The sequence below is a fragment of the Eleginops maclovinus genome, chromosome 20 (genome assembly GCF_036324505.1).
Source record: "Eleginops maclovinus isolate JMC-PN-2008 ecotype Puerto Natales chromosome 20, JC_Emac_rtc_rv5, whole genome shotgun sequence".
Taxonomy (NCBI): domain Eukaryota; kingdom Metazoa; phylum Chordata; class Actinopteri; order Perciformes; family Eleginopidae; genus Eleginops; species Eleginops maclovinus.
Window position 1 is genome coordinate 12,171,995 of NC_086368.1, and position 26,966 is coordinate 12,198,960.

Sequence of the window (26,966 nt, forward strand, 5' to 3'; positions counted from 1 at the left end):
AATAAGTACTCTTAAATAGGCTGGTTGTAAGATGGACCTTTATCTATACCGTGGAGAAATTCAGGATATCACTGCATTTGACCCATCCTAGTGTTAGGACTAGTGCCATTATGTACGACGCCCGGGGAGCACTTGGTCTCTGCGGGACCTTCAGATTCCCAAGCCAAGTCCCTATGGACTTAGCCACCACCCTAACAGTACAGTAATGTCTTCTCTATAATATATAACTTGCGTTTCCCAACAAGTTACTCACTTTTGTCCCATATAAGTTTCCAAACATTTGAATAAAAACAAAAACGTTTAATTACACTCTTCTCAAATAAGTCAAATCTGCTTTGGATAAAAGTTTAATTCACAAAAATACATTGACCAATATAATGAAAATGTACTAAAATGTACTTTAATAATCCATAAAAGCTGGAACATCATTGACAGAAAAACACGAAGCATTATTAGAGTTGGTTTAGTATAATATATTTCAGCTTCAAGAGACATAGAAATCAATCCTTATTTTTCCCCATATTTCTTCTATAAAAGACCCATTTTTATCTGAAGCATTATTATGCAAAAAATGGCATTAGAATATATTATGGGAGCTATGAAATCCCAGTGACGGAGTATAAAATTAAGTCACATCAGAGAGAGATATTTGCAGAAGAGAAGTCCATGAACAACAGGGCGAACAAAGAAAAAAATATATAATAAAAATAATAATACATATTATAGACCTTGATCTATCATCACTGACATGACAGGCATGGAGAATAGGTGTATGGCTATAAAAAAAATCTCACTTTTCCACTTGAAAACATCTACACTTAATAACTGATGCATTTTTTTCATGCTCGTTTTTGAATATTTATAATCATACAAATAAAAAGAGGTCAACTTCCATGTCTTTCAACTACGATATTGATATTGAAAAAGATGAAAAATACTGAAGTTCTAACTTTGTTTTCCTTCTTTTCATCGCTGCTATTATCTTTTTGTTTAGCGGTCCAAAAATGAAAACGAGGGGGGGCTGATCTTTGGCCATGTAGGCGGCTCATGGACACTTTTTTTTTAAACTTTCAGAGGCTTTTATCATCATAAGTTTGTGGCGTTTGTTGGTGGAGAAAATGGAGACTGTCTGTTAAGGGTTCACACTGAAACTGAGACACAGAGGAAGGTCCTCGGAGGCGAGAGAACAGTCTTCTCTCTTTCTTACTGTCTTTTCCATCTCTCTCTTCACTCTGCCCATCTCTCTTTCTTTCTCCCTCACTCTCCCTTTCTCTCTCTCTCTCTCTCTCTCTCTCTCTCTCTGGTGCAGGTCATCCTCGTCTTTGATAGGAGCAGTTCAGCTGATTCACCGTGTATGGCTGATGGAGGGGTTGGGGAAGTGGGTGGTGGGGGGGCTGTTGGAATGCTGGCACGTTCCAATCAGGGCAACAGTTCTTCATTACAGCATTTCTGCAACACAACAAAGTGGTTAAGTACACATTCAGCATGACAGATTTAGAAAAAACAAGCACTCTGTGCCCTTGTTTTGGGCCATTAAACCTCACACAAAGACATGCAAATGTAGCACTTGAAGGGTTAAACCTATATAAAACTAATGCACCAGCACTTTCAATGGCTTTGCTTATTTGAAGCCAATATATCTGCACCTTTTTTTATTGTTTCAAGTTCGTAACCTTATGTTTTATTGCATTTATTTTAAGTCCCTTTGGAGAAAAGCTATATCAGCTAAGTGAAATGTAATGTAATGCCCTCTATTGGTCGGTGGATGGCATTAAATCTGTGGGAGGAAAACGTAGGTGTAAAAAAGAACATTCAGGGACATTAAAAGCCAGGACATAAAGCTACTCGGAGTAATATTTTGGTCTTAAAAGGTGAGAAACACATTCCAAATGTATATTCTTAGAACTAAGATAAAGGCAATCCTGTTTAGATAGCTTAATATGACAAATGTGCCTTGAGGGGCTTTACAATACGTAAAGCATGCAACACACTCTTTCCTTAGATAATCGATTTGGACAAGGATAGAGCCCCAAAAGAAAAGCCTTCAAAGAGTGGTTGCTATTGTGCTTGAGAAATAACTTAATGTTCAGAATTTGTATCCTCATGGTATTTGCACTTAGCTCACTGAAATGAAAATAACCGACACTCAATATGACAAAATAATAAATAGGCTGTACATTTATAAAGAAAGTAAAAATCAGGTGCACTCATTACGTATTAGCTGAGCAGACACACACCTTTTACCTTGGCCATTAAAGCTCGACCATGTGTCTGCCGCTCTGAGTTTGTATCTGGATGATTTATTGCCCTAGTTGTATAAAAATCATGGATTTCATCCAAGAAAAATGCAGATAAAATGACTACAGATTAATTTGATTCTTAATGAAGTAAATTATTTGTAAACTTTAATGGAACGGTTTAATTTTTTGGTTGGGGAAGTGGCTTGTGTTTTTTATTAAAAGCAAAGTGGTTGTCATGAACAGTGACGGGGTGTAGTCTGGTTGCCAGAGTGGAGGTAAACCAGTAGAGTGTTTTCACAGCAGACATGTTGACTTGTGATATTTACCAAGCACAGAGGTTATAATCAAGATTACCGATGGCTACGCTCCAAATAAATGTTCCAGGGCCGTGCTCTTATGCAATCTACTGCAGCTCGCTGGCATGACCAACCAGGGCGCTAACATGGAAAGCAGCCATGTTCAATGCCATTGGTTTCACCTGCGCTTCAGCTTTGAAAAGAGTTTATTGTGAAGTCTATTAAAGTTGCATTCAAGGCTTCCAGCGGGAGTAACATCTAAGTGAAGTCCTAGACTACAAAGTTCTAAAAGAAAAGCCGAAGCGCAATTACCAAGTCTATAAACTCTAATGGCAAAGTCATGCAATGTGGTGATAAAACAACATGTGGGCACATCTGACTCAACACTGAGCAGAGAAGAACAAACTGTACGTGCACAAAAGTCTAAAAAGGATGCCTGTAACTACGTCTTACTTTAACACCTTGAATCCAGCAGGCCACGTTTAAAAATGTCAGCACAAAACTGTAAATACTCTCCAAGCCTGCATCTTAGGAATCAATATGCCATCATATCAAGTATCAGCTTCCTTTGAATTTCTGTCCTAGTGAACACAGCAGCAGCTAAAATCAAAAGGGTTCAGCTCATGAGGTCAGCAAACTGGAAAGTGCCCATGTTGTACAAAGTGAAGTGTCCCATTAACTCTCTCGGTCTGTGCTGTCCGAGGCTGGCACTGTAACCCCTCTCTCTCATACAGTGAATGAGATTGTGTTGTGAGCAGTGGAACAGTGGGGCTGTAATCCCATTAGTGATGGTTCATTGGGCCGGCCAGTGTGTGAACGGAGCAAGGTGGAGTGGGGGGTGTGGGGGGCAGACACCGCCCCAGGGCCTGCTGACAGAGGCCCCTCTCTCACACACACACCGGACCACTAAATGACCAACACAGATGGATTCAGACGGGGAACGCAGTGGGTGGTTCAGTAACCCTGATGTCTGGGCCGGGCACAATGGCACTGTCTGTTAACTAATCCCTTGTTATCTGTCATATCAAACATTTTATTTCCCACCCAACCTGTGAAGTGAAAAGTGGAGGTGGGTATACGATCTCTGCTCTTTGGCAACATTGGGGTTTTGTTCTGACAACAAGGCCCAAAATGTGTCTTAGGAACTGTTCTGATATGTTGAATTGGGGTTGTATGAGGTAGTTCTCCATGGTGTCACCTACAGTAGATTGACAGGGGAAATCAGATCTTTTGTATTGTCTGTTTTTATGCAAATAACCACTTTTTTTGTTTTGCTGCCAATTTCTCCAAAGTGGGGGTGCGCTAACCTTCATCTACTGTAGGTAATGCACTGACCCTGGATCAGAACCTCATACGACCCCAGACCAAATCCAAACTATACCTTTAACACTGTGTGTAATGCGGTCTGAGGAAGGTCACTGTTGACTTTTGTAGGAGATTCATCAAAGGTTCATGTCGGCATAGAGTATAGTTACTATGACAATGATACTGAAATCCTTGTTCTTAAATGGTTAGTCAACTTTAATAAAAAAGGGGTCCACATGTATCTTCATAACAGCCTTTTGTTGTCAAGCTCTCCTTTTAAACTTTTCCCCTCAACACATTCTTATAGTCTACAATCAAGTGTAACACCATGAAGGCCTTTGAGTAGACGCAGGTTTTTCCAACCAGCCATAGGGAACACATTAGGCTATTACCTTCAATGTTTGGAAATACTGACACCAAGAGTAGTAATCTCCATGTGAGTCTGGAGAAAGGTCATCATATGTATCTAGACCTGCTCAAACAACTGAACCTACAGTCATCTTTCCACTTCAGGGTGGAAACATCTTTACCGAGACTGAGCAGAGGGTTAACAGGGGTGAAATGTTATCAGGAGCGCATAATAACCCCTGGCCTTCTGTTTATATGAGCAGCAGCTAAAATTAGAATTGGGAAATATGACCAAATATACTGTGGGATGATAAAAAAGATTTTGCTACGAAACTAAAACTAAATAAGCTTTTCCTTAACCATTCCTGGCTGCATAAGACCAACTGAATGTATAAATATGTCCTTACAATTACAGTAGGATGGACAAAAGGAAAACAATATTTACAAAAAGAGCTTCCAGGATAATTTAAATGTACTGTCAAGCAGCAATCCAGTGCCTAGTATCTTTATTGCATCTCATACAATACAGATCATTAACAGGCCAGTCAAAAGTATCTAGTTAGGAAGGACTGACGGGAATAAGCAGCCTGATTTAGGCTGTTTCTCAGACTTCCTCATTCACTGTCCGACATAATTATAAAAAATGTTGTAAAAGGTTTTTAAAAACAAAAGAAGAAGCGATTCTGATTTTCGTTGGGAAACAATCTAAATAACAGATTTGGATTTCCTCAGACTAAACCCGCAGCTGCATTCTGCTGAGGTCCACATTTAAAGCCAGCCATCATACAGTGACTCATTCATTCAACAGCAACAAGGATGCAAAGGAATTGCTAATGAAAGCACTTCACACTTTTGAAGGCCGACGCAGGGGATGTGTCCTGAAACATTTATTGGATCTTTAGCTAATCAGTATCAAAGAAATGCTTTTCTCTGTCACGGGACAAGACACGTTCCAGACATACAACTTATAATAGACATCTGATCTGTTGTCACAAGGAATAGTTCCTCTTCAGATAATGACTACATTTTCTAACCCAGTACACAGAAGAAGAACCCTGCAACTCCAATAAATTGCACTGGAATGCCAACAGATAAAACCCCTTATTGTGATAGGTTTGTGAAAATTGATGGCATCATTTGTTTTGTTTTTCTTTATTTCTCTTGCAGATTACCATTTATTTTATGTTTGTATATTTATTTCATGAATATAGAGTCATTCAATTGACAGAGTTGTATTTACTGGCTCACTCTCAAGTATTATGCCTTTCGTCAGGCGTTATCAATCCACTTGACGAGGGCGGCTTCAGCCACAGGTACTTTCCTTGTGCACATTTGTTTTCTGTGGGTTGCACAAGGTAGTTTCAGGAGCACCAAGTTTCTGCTGCGTCTCGTTGGCTCCTTTTTGGCAGTTTGTCATTAGCCTGAGGGCTATACGTTTTTTATTGGGAGTTAATGACTTTCTGTTTCCGGTCAGGATTTCCATGCCCACGCAGCATAAGCCTCAGGTAGCTGAGAGGCAAAAGGTTACAGCGGGGCAGAGCATTAAAGGAGTATATAGGATAATATAATAAATCCATAACACCTGTACTCAGTCCGGTTCGATGAATCCAGTTGAGGTGTTTATGTGAAGTGAGTTCATTTAGAATAAATGGAACCAATAGAAACTTTTTTTTGTACCATTTCCCAGTTATAGTATCTGTTGCACATCTATTTGCGATAAGGGGGGGCTCTCTCTTAATTGCTCCTCCTTGTTTCTCCACTCTCTCCTAGCTTCTCAAGTCCTACTTAAGAAGCTCAAGAAGGCACAGTAACCACTGTTTACATGATGTAAAATCAGGCTATCAGATTCATTTGACTTCACTTCACTGCAGGCCAAGAGACCCATCATAGACTGTGATGAACTAAAACCGAGGAGCATCATGAGGGACGACATAGAAAGATCAAAGCTCTTATGCAACACTAATTAACCTGACAGCCAGCCTGTGCATCATGACCTCACAAAAAGGTGAGCTGCTGGGCCTTTGTGACTCACACTATGTGAAATGTTAGATACACACCTGGCTCAGAGCTGCTGCAGGGGCTGGAGGGGGTCTTTTAAAGCAGGACACAGTTGGATTTCTTTTTCGCCTTCTTCTTTTCCACTGGCGTTTTCCTATTTATCTGTCTGACCAGGTCATAGAAGATCTGCGAAAAAGAGGCGAAAAGCAAAACAAAGACTTTCAGGGAGGGAACATCGGTAAAATCATATCTCCTCTTTCTAACAAGGCAGGTTCAAACACACTGTGGCGCCTTTAAGAAATCACTTGAAGCCTCATTACTTAATGGATTGATGCCGCTGTTTAAACACTTCAGATTTAACAAGGGAGTAGCACCGAGTATCAGGTTTAATCCGACTGAGCTCATTAGCTCTTGCATCTTACATACACCATACCAGTCTTTGTTTACAGGAAACAAAACTCAGATGAGGTTATTTTTACAACTAGGTCAGCATTTCAATAAATCCCTGAGAAATAAATAATATTGTGACTGATCTTTGAAGACTAGATGTTTGTGCAGGTTAACCAGTGATTCGTTTCTGGGTATACGCACATCGAGGACGTTGATCTTTGACTTAGCAGAGGACTCTAAAAAGGCACAGTGGTTCCACTGTCTGGCCAGGTTCTGGCCCTGCTCCTTCCCCACCACACGCTCATCCTCCAAGTCGCACTTGTTCCCCACCAAGATCATCGGCACCTGAGGACAAGCAGAAGAAAGAGTGTGAGGCGTGTTTGTGACTTTGTGTCATAAAAATACAATTCATTTCACACATGCAATATAAATAGCATTCTTTCTTTAAAAAACTTCATTTATATACCATGGCAGCATTGTTATTATCTTAATAAATACAAAGTTGACAGCACCTTTAAGTGGAAGAAGAACAGATCTGAAGCACTGAAAAATGCTAATTGAACACAGATGTATCCTGCAATTATTCTCAGTGGTAACACCCATAGGTTCATAAGTAAGCCCATAAAAATAAACAGGAGGAAAAAAAGGGGAAAGGGGACTAGTAGAGAGGAATATTTGTGAAAATGCCAGGAATTCTACACGAAGGTTGGATATTGCACAAAAGTGCAGTACATACGAACATATGCGTGTTCGATAAAGAATTTCCCCTTAAAAGATGAACAACAAATCTAAATCCTATAGGCACAGCTCTCCTTTAACATAATTGCGGAGAACACTGGTGACATAAAAGTCTATAACTGTCCAGTGCAAAGTATTGACGTTGGGAAGGAGGAAGTGAGAGTATAAGCAGCACAATATGCACTCATGCGCATCCATAAAGTACACAGTGGGGACATTATTATTAAGAGCTTATTCATTTCCATTTGAAGTCTGGATTACAGGGTCACAAAGACAATGAAGAAAATCAATCCATCCCTGGGGGCAGGCAGTCAAATCCTTTAGGTTAAAAAATAAATTAAGAAATCAATATGGACTTGCAGTTTCTTTTGGTTTTCTTTCTTTAGAAAAAGGAAATCCTAAGCTGAGAACACAACCACTGTTCATGTGCAGTTGGTTTTGGAGTCTCCCAAATACCCGACACTTCTTCTTTGTGGAACAAGTCAGATGTTTTACCAGCCAAGGTCAAAAAAACAAAAACTCTCTGAGGAAGAGAGAATATTCTGGGCATAACATCGGACCCAAACTGTCACAGCGGGCCGAGCTCAGGGCAGCCAGGGTGTCGGGATGCGTCTCATCCTGCCTGCCGTTTCCTGACCGTCTATCTAGGGAGCATGCTGGCCTGAAAGGAAGTCAATGCAGCCCCGCCCAGCCGGGATAACATCGCTTTCCTTCCTGAATTTGAACATTTCAGCTGGATTCCACGCTCCGGCTGCTCTCTGGAATTACGTGATAATGTGTGTGATAGACAGTGTGTGTGCGTTTGCGATCAGTCTGCATTTAAACTTAGCCTTGCTATACTAACAGCCGCTGTAAAATTGTATGACAACAGAAAAAGGCTCAAGTCAGAGATAGAGTCCAATGTATGTTTAAGTTTTCCAGGGGTTCACAGGATATGTGTCTGTGTGGTGAAGCCTAACAACCGAGAGACGTAATCAACTGGTGGAAAATTTGGCAGGCAGCACGACAGGCGCCAATAATATCAACTGGGGAAATCTATTTGTGGTGGTGGGACTGCAACAAATAAATCCATGCATGGGAAATCCTGCCTTTGCGGACTTCTCATGATCCAGAAATGACACCCAGATATGTCTTGTGGAAAAACAGAATTTTTGTAAGCAACATGGTAAAACCCCAACATGCGCCAACTTGTTTAAACTTGAGACCTTCTCCCACCCACAAGGCTACTGTTCAGGGGTCGTTTTTGACAGCGGTGTGGCCACGCTCCTCCAGAAAATGTAACACTTTTGAAAGCACTGGATGAATATTCCAGGATCTTTTTTTTTCTCTTTTCTCCCTCGCTCTCTCCGGGCTGTGGGGCAGACGACAGGAAGCTGCGATGTTTAGATTAACCCCGTGGAGGTTGCTGCTTGATGTTTGATACCCAAACAAGCCCACTGGACTGCTGAATGACATTTCTCCCAGGGGTCCTGGGAGAACCAGTGGTATGCCCTGCTAACACAAACTGTGAGCCAAGCTGGGATAAAAAGGATGGAGAGAGGGGATGGTAGGATAGAGGTATGCAGGGAAGAAAAAATGTTCACAGTCAGCAGCATAAGCAGACTGGAGGAATCCGGGCAGGCCACAGAGAGACCGTTCAGACGCTGTTAACGTGCTACAGACAGGTCCTGTCCCACAATGGCATGCTAAAGATCTGATTGTGGGGAACTCAGAAAAGGGGAGTAGCCCAAATGAATGGAGCTGTGAGTCACAAGAATGGAGTCAGGCATTAGTACCATCAGAGTCACACAAGTAGAGACGGAGATGGCCCCAGAAAAGTCACAAGATCTCTCTTACATAAGAATTATAGAAGGAAGTAAAGGGAGTGAGCTCTTAATGCACTGGTGAGGGCTCACGCACTTCATTGTCCAATGATTTTTTTTAAGGAGATGGAATTTCACCCTACTGTGTTCAAATGTGCAGTCATTAAAGGCTTGTTAATTGAGCTCGGAAATTTCAAGTGAGTCCGTACGTTTTGCAAGCTTTGCAGTAAATGGTGCGTGGAAAAGCTGAGAATGAGAACAGCTGCATCAGTAACCAGAAGGTCTGCTTTAGAAATAGTTTGAAAGCTTTCACCAAATAAAAAAAAGACTGTCCTCTTGGATGGAAAGAGACCTTTTTTAAGCATTTCCTTAGGTAGTGCATTCCTGCAAAGGGCAAAGAAAGATAAACAGATGTTCTGGTCATTGTAGTTAAAAGCTTGAATAACCAGCGGTCTGATAGCTAACGGGTGGCCATAGTACCCAGATAAGAACAAACCGAGGAAATAATCAAATGGAACCAGTTTGAGAAGAAAAAAGGGACGTCAACTGTTTTCTTGCAGCCACTGATCCTGCAATCCATCTGTTAGCCTGAGGCTCACCTCAGCCCCATAACCAAGTACGCTCCAATGAAGCACCGCAGCCCCACAATCCAGTGTGTTTCTGATGAGCTGAGGTTTTCCTTGCACATCATCCCTGACAGTCCAATCACCCACACAGAGTGCCAGACCACATTAAGACCACAAGGAAGGCCATTGAGAAGAGGGGGGGGGGGCACAGAGTAACAGGATTATACTGGCACAGATACAGAAGAACGGGAGCAAGAGAGGGACAAACCAAAAAGATGGACAGAGAAGATTTTAGAACTTCTGCGACCGGCTGCAGAGCGGCTAGACGGTTGACAGGGAACAGGGAGAGAGCAAGGGAGGGAAAGAGTAAGGAGAGAGAGGGTTATGGTAACATTCACTCTCTCTTGAGATCACCAAAAAAGGGCATCTGAAATCCTGCTGACGCAGTATCTGGGCCAGTACAGAGTGGATGAAGAGCTTACTCACTTTACAGCCTCACAATTTACCAGAGAAAAAATTGAAATGTGCCTTGAAGAAAAAGCAAACCGGGAAAATAATGACGTGACACGTCCTCTTTTTTATTTGCTGTTACAGATCCAAGCTGAGGGGCAGACATGGAGGGGGAAACCACAGTGCATGTCTGTTAAAAGCAAGACTAAAGAGAAAAAGACATTCCCCTCATTTTTACTGGCCTCTTAACTTAGCAGGGACTCTGGCTCTGTCCATGTTAAACAGATGAAGAAAAACCACAGAGACCTGCGTGACGCTAATATTAGCCAGTGCTAGGCTGAGTACAATACACTAGTTTCAGTAAGAGTTTTCACTATATAACACAGACATGACACCGTGTGCAATATGTTTAGGTAATACAAATGTGTAATTACTGGCATAAGATGCAGTGATTACAGAGTTGAATAGTAACCATAGCAACAGTACAATCAGCTCCTGATCAATGTAGGCGGCTGAGAACCGAGAAGTACAAAGCTTGTTTCTGTGCTGTTTTACATTTTCTGTGTCTCTACAACCCATTTAACCTTGATACACAATGAGGAAAAACTTCTGTGAACATGCGGATGAGCTGATGCTAATATGCTAAAAGGCCAAAGAGTGCAGACTTACATCCTCTGTGTCCTTTACTCGTAGAATCTGTTCTCTCAGGTCCTGCAGGTCGTTGAAGGTGGACTGTGCTGTGATGGAGTATACCAGAGCGAAGCCTTGGCCATTCTTCATGTACAAGTCCCTCATCGCCGTGAACTGCTCCTGCAAAGCAGGAAATAAAACAGGAAAGGCATGAGCTCTGTCATATTTTCCCTGAGCATTTATTGTTAATGTCCTTTACGTATAACACATAATCACAATATTGTGACCTGTTCTGAGATTCTGTACATAGTGACAGATTAAGTGTGGTGGTGGTGTTGCTGGATCTCCGTCAAGTCTTTCCACAGCACACTCACACCATTGTGCAGTGTGTGTGAAATACCAGCAGCCCACGATTTTCCACTAGAAACGCACATTAACATGCATGTTGCTTCTGCTGGATTAAAGATGGAGATATTCCTGACAACAAGACTGTGAGCCTACAGACATGCTGTAAGGCTTTAAGCTAAATTCTAACAACATCAGCTTACAAACAAGCTATGTTACATTCACCATATTAGCTCAGTATGTGAGCATGCTTACGTGCCTAAGGATTTAGTTTCACTTTAAATCTTGTGCATATGACAAAATAAACTTGAACCATACAATAATGTTGGTGAGATTTGAAGTGATCAGTTAAATCTTAAATTGATCGCTAACAGAGAGGTGAAAATCTGCAGCAAATATCATGGTAATCCATCTAATAGTCAAGACATTTGACAGCTCTTAATTTGTCCTACAAAACCTCCCATCTTGTGCCGGTGATTTCTGTTTTATCCCAAAATAAATCACTATTCTAGAAGAAAGGAGCTTCCCCATTACCTATACTGTGGTCAATACAGTTTAATACAGTCGTGCATGGAATCGATAGAGACTTCAGTGATAAAGAGTTCACTTACTGTGCCTGCTGTGTCGAGAATTTCAAGCATACATTGTTGCCCATCTACCTCAACTTGCTGTGAGAAAAAAAAGGGAAACATAATGTCAAGCTTTATTTCAGGTCAATGGGCACATCAGTAAAATACTGCACTGAATACAAACTAAGAGGCAGATACAACAGTGGAGGAGATGGTACATGTAGAAGGACAGGAATGAAAAAAAGGAGAGAAACAGAGGGATGAAGGGAGTTAGATGAGAGAGCTCAATATCATGAAATGATCCTGAAGAGCAGCTGCTAACAATCAGCTCATTCCAGCACTCTCCCCCCTCTCTCTCCCCCCTCAAGGGACACTCACCTTTCTGTACGAGTCTTCTATTGTAGGGTCATATTTTTCCACAAAGATTCCCTGTACAAACTGAACTGTCTGTAAGAGAAGACACAGAGCAAGACAACGTCAGATCAATGTGACCTGCCGGGCCACAACAGCAATACATCCAGAGGGGCAAGCGTGTTCCCGCTGTGCTGTCACAACAACACGGCAGGGCACTGAGGAAGAGGATGTTCGTGATGGAGCCCGTCGGAAGATAAGTTCAACTGAAGCCCAGTGTTTTCTGATTAATCTTATGGACACACATGGCATTTAGCTTTGCGCCTGACCTGAGTTTACGTTAAGGGTGGACCCATTTCACCTGATAATGTCTTAAGGACTAAACATGTCAGCCTGCCAGTTTCAGAGACTAGCGCGACAGCGATACCTGGTCAAAGTTAGCTCAGAAGGACATATTTCACAGACGATTATGGCCTTCTGAAAATTTACAAATTATTAATGACAACAAGATATTTAGAAGTTCAAGACTTGGTGTCTTTTCTTAATGAAAATGTTAAAATTGGAAATGGATTTTCACATCTAGAACCAATGGCAAGGCTAGCATTAGCTTAACCTTATACCACGAGAAATATTGGTCTTCTTTTTTATTATACCTCATTTGTAACTTATTGTTATTCTATATCTTTTTTTTTTAATGTTGTAATTCATCAGCACATCTCTGGCACAATCAGTTTATTTTGGAATACAAACGTTTATCTCTATATTCTTTATCTAGTCTTTTGAAAGAACTGTACTGAGCATTTTCTGGGAACGGAGACATTTGTCAGGAAACACAAGCATGTTAGCACCCATAAAGGAAAAGCAAAAGCAAAAATGTTGGGGTTAAAAAAGAGGATCAGACGCTTTCACATGTGGTGTTGTGGCAGCCTGTGTCAAAAATTCCCTAAATTCTTTAACAACAAACTTTTCTCCAACAACTAAAAGCTTTATTCACTTGTTGTAGTCCCAGCGAAGTCTAAAAGAAACACACTGCAGAGGTGTTAGAGTGGGGGGGGTGCAGGAAGGGGTTGAGGAGGGAATACTCACCAGAGCGGACTTGCCCACACCTCCAGAGCCTAACACCACGAGCTTGTATTCACGCATGGCGGGTTTGCTTCACCGGACAGCCCAACAGTCTGCACTGGACAAAAGAAGAAAAGCCAAATGGGAGAAACAAGATGAGAAAGGGGTGCAAAGATAGAGGACAAAACAAAACAACGTCTAACTTTTCAAGCAAAACAAAGGAATTTCCCAGTCTCTCAGAGTTTTTCCACTCGGGAGAGGAAAGATTCTAGTCATTCCTGGAGGTTATGGACAAGAAGCAGCACAACAATGGAGGGAACACCCATAAGTGGAGCTGCTTCAGGGTGGAGGAGGTGAATAGTATGTGACCCCTCTCTAACACAAACCAGCTGTGTGTGTGTGTGTGTGTGTGTGTGTGTGTGTGTGTGTGTGTGTGTGTGTGTGTGTGTGTGTGTGTGTGTGTGTGTGTGTGTGTGTGTGTGTGTGTGTGGAGGGAACTGAAAGGAGATGATACATGGATCTGGCAGATATTCCTCATAATGACACAATCATCTGGCATTCACATCCCAAAACACACCCTGCTGTCAGATGTTGGAGTCACTCCAGTTGGGTTTTGTAAAACAGCAGTATAGTGGCAGCCTTTTTGACTAATGACAGAAAACAGCTGAGGGAAGTGGAAACTGCAGTGGGGAGGAAATTGGGAAATAACTGGAATATCCCTTTAAGTGATGCAGAGGCTCCTAATTACTAAAGGATAAAGTCGGTAGGGTTGGCCAACTGTGTCAGCAGAGCCCGCTACACTGAGGGATGGTGCTGAAAGAAGAGGGGGATTTCTGGATCATAACAAATGATATTAATGTAAAAGCTATTGTTCTAACAAAAGACCGGTTTGGACTGCAAAACAAAGAAAAAACCTTACTCTGCCACGAGAAACTCCTAGGTTTTTGTCTTGATTTTTAATTTCAAGAAATAGGGGAGTTAATTGGAACCAAAGTAAGTGAGATGACCAATAGATTGTTTCGAGACTCCTTTTTTTAAGAGTGACATTATATGGGTTCTTTGCTCCCCCAGTCAACTCCTCCTCAGTCAACTGAATGCCTTTGTGGTTTGTTTCGAAATGTTACTCCAACACAACTAGTGATCTGAAGAGGTTATAGACCTAATAATTAGGAAAATAAATATTTGACTAAAATAATCCTTTGTTGCAACAATCAGTTAAAATACTTCAATCGCAAGCAGTGACCATGTGGGATATGAAGAGCGGACTGTGAATAATTCATATTCACTAATCCTCTACACAACAAAGAGAAGTTCTCCTTGCACGATTAGGGAGGAGCCAAGGGAAGGGGGAAAAAACGAACCAGGGCGCACGAGTGCTATGCAAATACTCCCTGCTGCACTCATGTAAACATTCAAGAACAGAGTCAAGTGCATGCACGGCGTAACATATACAATGTCATAAAGACAATGTCACACTTGAGTTTAGGCTAGGCCTGATTGTCAGCTATCCACATGTCATGGGTCTTGTATGTATGCCGAGGATTCAAGAGAGGTGACATCAGGAACCCACTCTGTGATAGTGACTGTTAGATTATTATGCCACTGCTTCAGAGGACGTTATGGAGAATGATTCCTCGTCCAAAAAGTGCACAGTCAATTTTATCTGTGATTAAATATCCTCAAAGGAAAGGCCAAGCTGAGGTGCTGCAGATATGTGGGAGGACCCAAAGATGCAGTATTTCTCAGGCTTATTGGTTTCATTTTACAACAAAAATGTTTTAAGGGACTGGTTGTGTTCCAACTGAATCCCTTGCATTTGTAATAAAACTATTTATTTACTTTTCTGATGATTGAGGAACTGATTGACTTTTTTCCAGGAAAGGCAGGGTGACTACATATACACATTGTATGAGACAAAAAATAAATCCCTACCCATTTCCCATCTTAACAAAAGTATCACCGAAGCTAAAAATATATGTAACCAGTAGAAAAATGTATGGTAAAAAGTAAAGAGATTTAGGAGGTGCAAAATCTGATGAGGTAGATAGCATTTGAAGTGTACCCAACTTTGTATCGTTAAATGTTTTAATATTTATAACAAATTCTGATGCTACTGAATATATGCTATTTTCAATCCATAAATAAAGCATTGGGACAATAGACATTTGGGAAATAAACGTCATAATTAGTAGTTTTGCAATCAACTTAAAATACACAACCAAAAAGGTACTTGAAGAGCTCAGCAAAGGTCATCTTCATAAATTAAAATATTGGTTATCTAGGCGTTGTGAGAAAACCAAATATCTTAATATTTGTCTGTGCTGTTAAGCTTAGCTCAACTTTTGCCTCCAAATAAAGACGAAGTTAATGTTGAAGTTGAATGTTGAAGTTAACATGTACCGTTGAGCATCAGAAGGCAAAACTATGTATTTCTTTCTAAGCTCCAGAAGCAGTGCAGAACAACATTCTGCAGCTCGAGTGAGTTAAATTATGTTCTCGAGAACAGCAAAGTGGCTGCGCTTGATACTTGCCAAGACGCAAATCTCACTCTTCCCCAACTCAAATGACAATCCCAATCAAGCCCCCAAAACTGTATGAGTACATTCAATAAGTGAACAACCACTTTTTAGTTTGAACTCTGGTCTTACTGAGCTTCCCACTCATAACTGTTGCTTTTTCTTCAAAAGGATGCTCTTGCTTTGACACCTTTCCAACAAACTTTCACAGCAGAAAAAAAAACTACACACAGCAGTGTACTCTCTCAACCACCTGCCTACACACACTCACGACGCACACTAACAGTCACACACGCATGGCCATTTAAGGATATCTCCCTTTAAAAACCAAACCTCTCCCTCTTTCCATTGCCCTCGACTACACACTGTCATTTCCAACAAAACAAACACACAGCTGCCGTTCCTCTGCTCTCGTAGTAACCCCAGCAAATAAGGAGCGAGGGAAAGCCACATGCCACAGAAAACATGTTCTACCATGACATCACCGCATCACTCACCCTCTATAGCCAAAGGTATGTATCCATCTAAGGCTGGAAATTGGACGAGGTGGTGCTGCTAAGCTAGAATATGCAGCAAATGTGTCTGTATAAACTACGCCTCAGTGGAGAGGAAGCTGAAATAAGAGAGCAGGAGGCTTGACAGCTATGCTACAACATCCAGGATGCACGGTTTCCTGCTGTAGTGAGGCTAATCCGACAGATGTGAAGCTGTCACAGCGCCTGACTCAGCAGGGCTGTGTGATTGACAGCTGCCCTCTGTATCCTCCGCCCAGTGTAGATGGTGAAAATGTACACATCCGTTGGATAAGCTGGCAGCATGATACCGGCTTGTGTCATCTTCTGATTTGCTTGCTTGTTGACCTACATGACAATTACACAAGCTACACCGATGAAAAAAATACCCCTTGAGGTTTTTAAGGCTAGAAGGAAAACCGGGTGGGATAGTAGATGTTCTGGTGAACCATGTTTTAATGTTGATAAGCTCATAGTTACTCATTACCTCCACCACAACCACAGTTCACATCACTTGTTCACACAGCATAAGAAAACCACACGCAAACAGGGCAATCACCCAGAAACTACTGACAGCAGAAAACCTGTCAAGGAAAGGTCTTGAGTAAAGAAGACAGAATGCTTTATTTTACATCAAATGTATTATCCTAGAAATGTTTTTTAAAACTATATCTTTTGGTGTCATTTATAGAGTGAAAGAGACCGTTTATTGAGTTGTGTTGAGTTCAGTTCAGAGGAATTTCCCTTAAAGTACTGTTAAGGTTTAAATGTATTTCACTTCCATTAAATTACTTAATACATTTGTTATTAAACATTGTATTCTTCCTATGTTAAACCGAATGATACCTATACTCTATCAATTTCTGCATTTTTTTGCTGACCTGCTTTGCCCCAACTGAAAGACAAGGTAGCTTAGCAGTTATCTGGAATTAATTAATTGGAACTGTACCAACTCTAATTTGACCTATAATGAGTGCCAAATTTACAAAGTTCTTTCTAGGAAACATCCTAGTAAATAAAAAACATTTACAAGCCTATAAAATAAATTGCTACCACCAGAACTTAACAAAAGAAAAGCTGGTTTATTACAACAGCAACTACTCATGAAAGCTGACATTCACATGTGATAGATAACAATGCATTTACATGAGAAACTTACTCATTACTCATGAACATTGTAACTGATGCAAAGGCAAATTGAAATGTTGTTATCTCTCCTTAAGATGGTATCAAACTTCCTACGCATATTCTGTTTCAAAATTATACCTCAAGACAGCATTAAAAAACCAAAATCTTGTAAGTTATTTAGTTAGATAGTTGTTACATCCCTTTCAAGGTCCCTGAATGACCCCCTTGAGTCAAAACCAAATTGCTGACCAACAAACGAAACTTCACTGTGACTTAGTTATGACAAAGATCTGTAACTGACAAACACCAGCAGAATGCATCTGTAAGGCTGGGGCCTTGACATGTAACCACATCCTCTTTCCAGAGAGCAAGGCTTCATGCTGATAGGATGGAAAAGGAGTAGCCTAGCTACCTACTAAAATAGCTTCTTCCAGTCTATGTTCCTGTTCAAGCCTTCAGACAACTAGGCTTGCTTTGGGAGGAAGTGGGTTTTATAGCCTATATCTGATTATAAGCTATGGATAGATTCAGGGCACAGGATGAGGCAGATGTATCAATTCAGAGTTAACATGTTGAAAAGGTGACACTAATACGCCACTGCAGAAATATCTACATCTCTTGATACTCTATTTTAAATAAAGCAGACCTATTGTGTGTTTATAGTTTGAGGATGTAGTACCTACACACCTTTCCTGTTTCACATCACTCTCCCTGCAGCAGAAAAAACCCTGCAACAGGCAACCCAATAAAAAAGAAGCTAGTCCCGAAACAGGAGAAAGTCAAATGAGCTCTAAGGTTATCTCCCTGTGAATCTACCTAATTTGCTTACGGCAGTAGCATATGCTTATCACTCCAAGTCACGCTAAATCCCTACAATCTGTGGCGGGCTCTATAACCACAGAGAAGCAACTAACACTCCGTCGATCCATAATTATTACACCCTTTAGCTTCCATATCACCAATCAAATCAAATCACAAGCCAGATTACAGATACTTAAAACAACAAAATATTTAATCCGGACAGCATCTGTCCATAAACAATCTAGGTTCACACCGGCGGATACGCTAAATCCCGATATCAAAGCTCGTTAGCACAATGCCGCTAACTAGCTAGCTTTAACTGCCTGCGACGGGCCGCCGACACTTAACAACCGCTAGCTACAGCACCGTTAGCATCAAGCTAGCTAGCCGACACATTCCTGTCCTCGGTTTACAATCAAAACACAGCGAGGCTGTCAGAAACACGCTGCAATCAAGCGCATTTCACAGCTCAGACGTCAACCGGGCATGGCAGGTCTTATATCAACCCCTATCACGGTGTATTTTCCCAAGAAAGAGCGATTACTGCTAACGTTACCTGCCCTTCCGCCTGGCCTTGACTAAAATGGGAGTGCACACTCTCCGTTTTGTACTTGCGGACAATTTCTTTTCATTTACCCGACACCCACTACGCACGCCGTGCACCCTGTGGTGTCCGATACAAGTCCCGCATGTGTCGACGCGACGTGCTCCTAATCAAATTGGTTATTTGTCCGCGTTTAGCATGTAGTAAAGTTTGTGGTTTGCACTCACCGTTTCTCTCGCTGTCTCTCGCCGCTCCGCAAGTGTCAGTTTGCCTCCGGCCTGTGTGCGCAGCAGACGTCACTCCCCACTATTTCTCATTTTTCTTAAAAGGGCATGACACATCGGCCTCTCGTCCCGCATCATTTGCATGATAACGGGGCAGCACAGTAATGATGAGTGTCAGTACACACACACACACACACACACACACACACATTTTATTCATTATTACACATTTATTGCGAGAACATTTCTTGGTACACATTCTTGAGGATAAGTTACCTATTTTATGCTACTTTATTATACTATACCAATACATTAAAAACTCAACAGACTGACAATTGTAAGTATGTTGGTCCAGTTTAAAGTCAAGTCAAGTGGTGAACAAACGTAATGTATACATGTTCTTTAATTGAGCTGTATTGTTTTGTGTCGTTTCTTTTTTCATAAAGAACTTTTAAGTCAAATTCTGGTTTCAGACCATGAGAAATGTTCCTTAAATTATGTGAACATTGTTATTATGTTATAAGAGATGAGAACCTTTGTATTTTCATCAAACTAGAAGGATATATAATTAAATTATTCAACTACTTGTTGGCCCAACAAACTCTTAACTATCATTTTTCTCAAATGTGAATATTTGCTGTTTTGGTATTTTGGGGGTTTTAAAGTATCTGTTTCACATTAGTTTATAATCCTTTTGTACAAGTCTGACCTAAGTTTCAAGTCTTAATATCCAGCTTTCAAATACATATAAAACGTATTCACATAATTTCTCTGAATACTGAATAAACTCACTGGTTAACCCACATCTCTTATACTGAACATTTTACAGTTTTTGCAGATTTGATTTGACAAAACAAGCCCTTGTGTTTTTCCTGAATGCTTGGAAATTTGATAGATAAAACGACTTGAATGATCAAGCAAATAGGTGGACACATTTCTGAAATCTTTTAGTAAATAGTTAAAGACCCAGACCTAATATCTAAGGTGTTTTATGATGAATTGAATCACCATATTTACGCCATTTTCTTGTTAAAACTGTATTTTGTAGTTTTCTAGTTTCTTCTTTGTGACTAAAGAAACAAATGAACCCTGACCCCAAATATCAAACTGGTGAGATTGAAGCATCAACAGTTCCTCCCCTCTTGCCATATTCCTCCTGTGTCCTTCACCTGTAGCTCCATAGAGCAGGCTTCAAACAGATAACAGGTGTGTGTGTGTGACACAAACAGAATGTGAGGCAAGTGCCCCCTTATGTGGTTTTTATAAACACAACCTCAAGGAGTCAGCAACACAATGGCTGTCTAAGTAGAGAAAGAGCCCTATTTTAAGCAAGGATTGCCCTCTAGTGGAGAATGAGCAATCCCGCCAAGGCAACATGAATTATGCAGCTGTTTGACATTGACTCATTGTCATTTTTAATTTACACTTTTTACCAGCCACAACAAAGATAATGGCTTAAATATATTCATACAACTACCACTGACACTTTTAACAACTTATTTATTTATTGTACCATAGTCAATCGATCATACAGATTTCATACAGTATGCATCAATCCCTTGCTTGAAATTCTCCGTTCATTTACTGCCTATGCCATCCTTTGTGATCAGCAGCCTCTTGCACAACTTTGTGTTGAATGTAAAAGCATGGTCACATAAAAAGGGAACAGCCTGGTACTACTTTTCACAAACTAAAATAAATAAATCACTCTTTATAAAAACTAGGAATAGCATTGCTTCTGATTTGTTTGCCTTCATAAATCTGATTAAAATCAAATATAAAAGGCTAGCCAAATGTCAGTGGCCAGCCCAAGCAGGTGACGTATTTTAAAGGCAAACAAAGACTAACATGGGTGAATACAACCAGAATCCCTTTACTGTATATATACACATAAGTATACCACTTGTATATAATTCATGAAGTTCCGTGTGTGTGGCAGGTTTTTGCTAGATTAAATATTACCCAGCACTTGTCAGTCTTTACCTCCATGCCGTACATACTCAATATGAACAAAAACAGAAACACACCTCGTCCCCACAAACAACAACCCTCACCACATGACTGCATTTAACGATTGTTATGATTAACAGATGCACATGACAAGGCTGAGAATGGCAAAAGGCAGAACTGTACATGGCTCTTTAAAGGAGGAAATTAAAAGATGCATTTAGTCCTTCACGTCTCCTAACACAGTCCATAAAGTCAGGTGCAGTTGTTATGGTTTCATGTGTGGTATTTTACATCTTCATTTCTTCTTTGTAACTTCAGCAAGGATTTAGAAAAAGGCCTAGTGGAAAAGAAGCAGGGCAGTCCTTTCACTGGTATTGTCTGTAGTCTCCGAAGGAAGAGGCGGGCATTGGAGCGGGGGCGGGCTCCTCTGCAAACTGGGGCCCTGGGGAGACAAAATAAAGTTCAATTCAGATTGATGACAAATCAGAGGTCCAACAGCTGTTAACTAAGTGGGGTAATACCCTTAAAGGGGTAGTTCAGAATTGTGCACATAGGACCTCATTTCCAAGTTAGCCAGTATGCTATTTATCAGTGGAGACCATTTTCAACACGTTTCATCCAGTCCTTCTAGTTGCAGAGTTTGCTGGTGCTCGGCTAGTGCAAGTCAATGGTTTCTGCTAGCCTGCCCATAAAATAGCCTTACCCACTCCACAGTACAGTATGTTGTGTAGTGCTTCAACTCGTAATTATGCTTAATTACATGTCACTTATTAGTCGTTTTATCCAAAGCGACTTACAGTAATGTGGACAATCCCCACAGGATCAATTTGGGGGGGGGGGGGGGTGATTTGCCCAGGGCCATAACAACATACTGACTGCAGTGGGGATGGAGCCAGTGACCCCTGATCTGAAGATAAGCACACTAATCCACTGTGCCACAGCCTCCATTAACATTAATTACTCTGCAGATTTATTTTTATGATAAGTCTCATACATAAAACATTGTAAAATAACAAACTCATAATAAATGTTAATAATTACATCTTGGCTCATGCTATGAAATGTCATCATTTCTTGCATTAACTAATAAATAATCTATTGAAATTCATGCTTTTGACATAATTGTTGTAAGGTGAACATCTTGTGTGTTTTACCTTGTAAAAATATAAGTTAGGAAACGTTTATACAAAAGGATGAAACATTTTTAATTCAACTGGATAAACTCAAAATGAAAAGTGGACCAGCTACACTACACTTTTGCTCAGTCTGTAGAAAAATTGCTTTCATATCACACACTTATACACCTGGTAATGACAGTACTATATTATAGTAGGGTTTTGGAATTTACCAATATTACAAGTTCATTCATAGATGTTTCTGGTCTCTCCCAGCCTGATGTTACAGTAGACTATGAATGGGGATTGGAAGTTGTTGTGTAAAGCATGGTAGCAGATAGGAATGTGACTAATGTGTCAACAGTATAGTCATCTAAGACTAGAAAAACGTGTCAGGTGTAGGGCGACCACAGAAATTGCTATTACAGCCAGTATTGCTTATTTACCACAGCAGAGGTCATCTCTCATACACACATGGCTGGGTTAGTTGGTCTTTGCTATGACAGTGTCTGTCAAGATCGATGGACAAAGCCATGCTACTCCATTTTTCTACAGTAAAGTTACCAGTTGTGAGATTTTGAACTAAAAGCACACAGAGAGGTCGCACATAAATGCAGAAGACACTGAAAAAAGATGCAGGGAGCTGCAGTCGTTTGCTACTCATTGGGAACTTTTTTTTTTTTTTTTAAAGCTGGTGCTCAGGAAAAGATGATATGTTGTGACCCACTGAGCTCTAATTTCAGAGATGTAATATCTGGTGTAAAGGGGGCAGATTTATAAACGTAGATCATCAAGCTGTGTTTTCGTCTAGGCAAATGCTTAACATCCCCAAATATAAATGACACAAACTTCCAGTATCATAAGTAGTACTCACCAGTTGGGAACTGTGAAGAGGCAAACCTAGTGAGCAAGATTCCTGCACCCTCTATCAAAGCCAGCAGGATTCCTCCCATTGCTGCAGAGCCCACCATTGCTACCGGTCCATCTACAGAGGATCAGGATGCGTTAACACACACACACACACACACACACTACGGAACAGTACACATTGCACATAACTGGTAGATGTACATTAAACTCTTTGTTCAATGTATAACAGCAACACCACAGTGTGCCTCTTGCATGTGTGTACCATCTGTTGACTGAAAACTGCCAGCTTCTTCTCAGCTTACTCACTTCTTGCCGCAAGGATGGCTCCTGTCATGGCCCCACTTGTAATTGAGTTCCAGGGATCCTCTTTTCCTCGTACTTTTACTAAACCACAGTCAATCATGGAGAAAAGGCCTCCCCATACTGCAAAGCTTCCTGAAACCCAAAACATTTTTTTACACAAGTTAAACAACACAGTTATGAAATGCTTTGCACTTTTTTGAGGCACTTTGTTATGATAGGTCAAGTTAAACATGACCTAGTACTAGTCTCTCCTGTCCCTGGTACGATTATCTGGACCAAACATCAATAAAACAACAAATATTATTAAATTGCTTGAATTGCAAAGATTCCACCAAAGCAGATTGCTGTTGTTGTTTGCACCTACAGGCAGATAAAATTTGGATTCAGCTGTTATTCTTACCTCCAAGCTGTGGGGCTCTGGTTTTGATTGCAGTCAGGCTACCTTTCATCCTGTGGTTCATTCCCTACAAGAGAGCGACACAAATTCTTTGACATTGAGTATACATTATTCTCAATTTACTTCATTTTCAAGGTTGTAGATATATTCCCCATTCATGGCACCTAATTAAACCCTCTTGTGAGTCATTCAAACAAAAAATGTAATGAATCTCATTGACCTGCTTTTAATATTGTATGACATTATAAAAATTATAATGTTTATCCCATTATTATAGGTTACTGCTTTAGTTGGTCCTTGTGTCATTTTTTGGGGGGACGAGTATTTAGCATACTCTGTTGTCACTTGTAACTAGAAAGAATTGTAATATATTATATTTTCTAAATATTTTCTAAGCGGCTAGTAAGGGCTGAAAATCTTAAATGATTTAGTGTACTGATAATGCCATGGAAATGTTATGCAATGAAGTTTCTGAGTAAATATCATCTGTACAGAGAGTTGGATTTGCCAGTAATCCTCTCACATTAGGAAAACCCAGTGTAATGCATGCTCTAAGCAGGAATCAAACCAGTCATGTGCAGAATGCTTTGTACAAGAGTGTCCTGTTGTATTTGATTGAGGACATACAGCAAGGAACACTTTTTAACTACATTACTGAACTTACTGAGGGTGCATTTCTGAAGCCTTTCACTGCCTGAAATATTCCTCCTCCAATAGCTCCCATGGTGAAGGCTCCCCCACAGTCGTCCACGATCCTCCAGGGACTGAAAGCATAAAATAGCCATCAGTTAAGGTTGTTATCATGAGCAGTACATAGTGTGAAGCTGCATGTCATAATCATTGATGACAGGTTCAGCCTAGATAAACTCTACTATTGGATTTCAATCCAAGGGAGAGTCTTAATCAATAACCATATCCAAATGTAATTATAACAATCTTAACTTAATGATTTTATTTGTTACATCACTGACACATTTTCAACATTTCTGCAGGAAATTGTAGCACATTGTGTGCGTGTTGTTGAGTCTTGTGAAGTGGATCATTTCTTCTATTTAACCATCTATAAAAGTGTGCATTAGCGTCAGTAGTTTTTCCTCAAATATATCTTGTATTGTGTCAGTTTTTTAAAGAATGCTTGAAGGTGACCTTACAGATGTAATTCATGGTGATTTATTGATAATCTGCTGATTGTGATGCAGGAAATGTTTTCGTGTGAAGGGACTATGACACTATCTTATTTTAACATTTAAAGAGCAATAGTTGCTTTATTTTTACTGCAATTCAAACTTTAAATTGCGGAATTCTTTAGGCAGTGCATAAATTCATTTCTAAAAAAGTGTTTTTCTCGAACATTTTTCAGTAACTTCTTAAGTATCACCTGCCTTGTGATAACTAAACCTGATCCAGGACCGTCTAACTGCATGGAACCGGATCCTGGGTTAGGGTGGCCACCCTAGTGGCCAGACGTCCGGCTTTAGGCCGCACAGTCCGGCTTTTCAATGCCCTGTCCGGCGTCCGGCGCAGCATCAAGCCGGAAGCGTATTTGTCAAGAAGGAGGACAAATATGCGCCGGACAGGGCATTGAAAAGCCGGACTGTCCGGCCTAAAGCCGGACGTCTGGCCACCCTACCCTGGGTATAATCGTGTCCCCTATCCTGAACATTAGCTAAATAAAATACCTTATGTCCACATCAACACTGATTTCAGTTGCAGTGTGGCTTGAGAAATGGGACAAACCTTCAGGTAACCTTCCCCAGCTGTTGTACAACAGCAGATATCATTAGCATACAGGTTGCTATCATAGATAGCTTACCAACATGCTAAAGCAACATCCTTTACTGTAAAGAAAATGGTAAAGCGTCGCTTGACACTCAATGTAAATCAAATGTCAACTTGTACATTCAGTGGCTGGAGTCAGCTACGTAAATGAAATGACATGTGGTTGAGTAAATCGACAAGGTCACTAACAACGTGATTTAGCAACTGATGCTAGCACACACCGCCAATGCATTTCTATGTAGAGTTAGCATTAGTGCTAAAGCTAGGTAACTAGCCGGGTTTGAGATGTATGGGTAATGCCACCTTTTGTAACAAACAATAAGTAGGCACACTTTAAGTGTTAGTGACTTCAAAGAGATTAATTATCAAAACACAGGTTAAATAAGTATATTTATCCGGTTATTAGACTCACCATGGTTCTCTAGCATATTCCTCCATCTTGTTCTTTTTGCTGTTCCCTCTGACGTAGACCACGTGACCCTTATCGAGTACCTGACGTAACGCGAGGTCTTAAAGGGACATTTCATGATTTTTACATTCAAATAAATGTTTCCGCTAGTTTTCAAAGCAAACCGCCAATTGACTATTATAGTAGGTAAGCATTAGAAAGTAATTTTACTCTGTGGGAACAGCAGGTCGTTATCTGTTAGGATAACATAATTATACACGTTTAGCTTGTTGTTTGGTTATCATGTTCGTGTTAAGATGAAACAACATTTTTGGCACTTTAGGGACCCCATACCCTCCAGCAGTTGCTTACTTATTGACGTCAGTGCAGGTTTTGTACCAACATTAGACCCTGGGGTTCCAGTTTCAAGGTAGCCAAACACCCATCATGAGTGTTTTAAAAGAGGCATGTTTTGCAGCCATATAGTTATAGAGGTCATAATAAAGTTAAAATAAATGAAAACGTCGAATCAGAATTGAAATGGTGCTTTATGGGAGGATGCTATAGACTTGGGGGAAAAGTAGACACAGTTCAGAGACAATACAGAAAAGTTAATACAAGATTAGAAAAAAACAGGTTGCTCTTCACAAATGAGCATTACTTTAATATGTTTGGCACTTTCTGCAGGCCAGCATTATAGTTTTACTATCATATTTTTAGATTTGTCTTTTTTTTATTATATCTGATATAAGGCTTACATGCTGCTTATTCTGAGAACATGTTTGTTTGAGCTTAACAACCAGTCATCTCAACATTTTCATTCCATCTCCTCTTTTCCCCCCATGTAAGATTGTGCTGCTGCTCGGGAGAGCAGCTACAGCTGAGGGACAGACCGCTGGCCTGCAGCCCATTATTAGGAACCAGAAAGGAATGAATTGCAGAGCAAGCTTCCATTAAGAAATGCCCAAATAAAGGCATATCGTGGATGCAGAGGCTGAGACTGAGCAATGGAGACATAAACTGGCCTGGTGCTGTTCTCAGGATGACGGCTGCCTCACCAGCTGGAGGGTCCACAGCTTCATGTTCAACATGTTTCAAGCTGAAGGGCTTTATGTAAAGAAATGTATAAGAATAATGATAAAGAGATTCTGCCAGACTAAATCAGTTGCCAGGATTTACATGCAGTATTACATGAGTCTATTATTCATTAATCTATTATTCATGCTGCAGGTTAGTTGTTGGCTATGGATACATATCTATATATGGCTCTGTATATAATTAAGATATCTTATTACCAACAGCTAGAGCAGTAAAATGCAAATATATAATAATGAACCAATTAAAATTGA

General features: G+C 40.5%; 2 protein-coding genes across 5 annotated transcripts; both read right to left on the reverse strand.

Moving 5' to 3' along the window:
* Window positions 1–334: 334 nt before the first annotated feature.
* On the reverse strand, window positions 335–18,992 carry LOC134883005 (ras-related protein Rap-1A-like). Of its 4 annotated transcripts, none has more exons than XM_063911080.1 (8): window positions 18,819–18,992; window positions 13,115–13,203; window positions 12,056–12,124; window positions 11,720–11,776; window positions 10,803–10,943; window positions 6,779–6,922; window positions 6,247–6,373; window positions 335–1,449 (listed from the first exon to the last, which is right to left on the reverse strand). In XM_063911080.1, exons 2-7 carry the CDS (start codon window positions 13,169–13,171, stop codon window positions 6,284–6,286), a joined length of 558 nt encoding a protein of 185 aa, XP_063767150.1. In that variant the 5' UTR covers window positions 13,172–13,203; window positions 18,819–18,992; the 3' UTR covers window positions 335–1,449; window positions 6,247–6,283. The 4 variants fall into 4 exon arrangements, with proteins under 4 accessions (XP_063767150.1, XP_063767152.1, XP_063767154.1 ...); XM_063911082.1 differs by having other exon boundaries at window positions 13,115–13,208; window positions 18,819–18,892; XM_063911084.1 differs by lacking the exon at window positions 18,819–18,992 and adding an exon at window positions 16,104–16,324 and having other exon boundaries at window positions 13,115–13,208.
* A 1,303-nt stretch (window positions 18,993–20,295) lies between these two features.
* timm17a (translocase of inner mitochondrial membrane 17 homolog A (yeast)) lies at window positions 20,296–25,784 on the reverse strand. Its single transcript, XM_063911085.1, has 6 exons — window positions 25,642–25,784; window positions 24,115–24,214; window positions 23,454–23,517; window positions 23,057–23,185; window positions 22,755–22,865; window positions 20,296–21,207 (listed from the first exon to the last, which is right to left on the reverse strand). Exons 1-6 carry the CDS (start codon window positions 25,665–25,667, stop codon window positions 21,131–21,133), a joined length of 507 nt encoding a protein of 168 aa, XP_063767155.1. The 5' UTR covers window positions 25,668–25,784; the 3' UTR covers window positions 20,296–21,130.
* Window positions 25,785–26,966: the final 1,182 nt, after the last annotated feature.

Coding starts and splice junctions, on each gene's coding strand:
- timm17a (XM_063911085.1), bottom strand. CDS start 25,667: ATGGAGGAATATGCTAGAGAACCATG. Junction 24,215..25,641: donor GAATATGCTAGAGAACCATG/GTGAGTCTAATA, acceptor TTATGCTTTCAG/TCCCTGGAGGATCGTGGACG. Junction 23,186..23,453: donor CAGAGCCCCACAGCTTGGAG/GTAAGAATAACA, acceptor TTTGGGTTTCAG/GAAGCTTTGCAGTATGGGGA.
- LOC134883005 (XM_063911080.1), bottom strand. CDS start 13,171: ATGCGTGAATACAAGCTCGTGGTGTTAGGCTCTGGAGGTGTGGGCAAG. Junction 12,125..13,114: donor GTGTGGGCAAGTCCGCTCTG/GTGAGTATTCCC, acceptor CTTCTCTTACAG/ACAGTTCAGTTTGTACAGGG. Junction 10,944..11,719: donor TTCTCGACACAGCAGGCACA/GTAAGTGAACTC, acceptor CCTGCTTTGCAG/GAGCAGTTCACGGCGATGAG.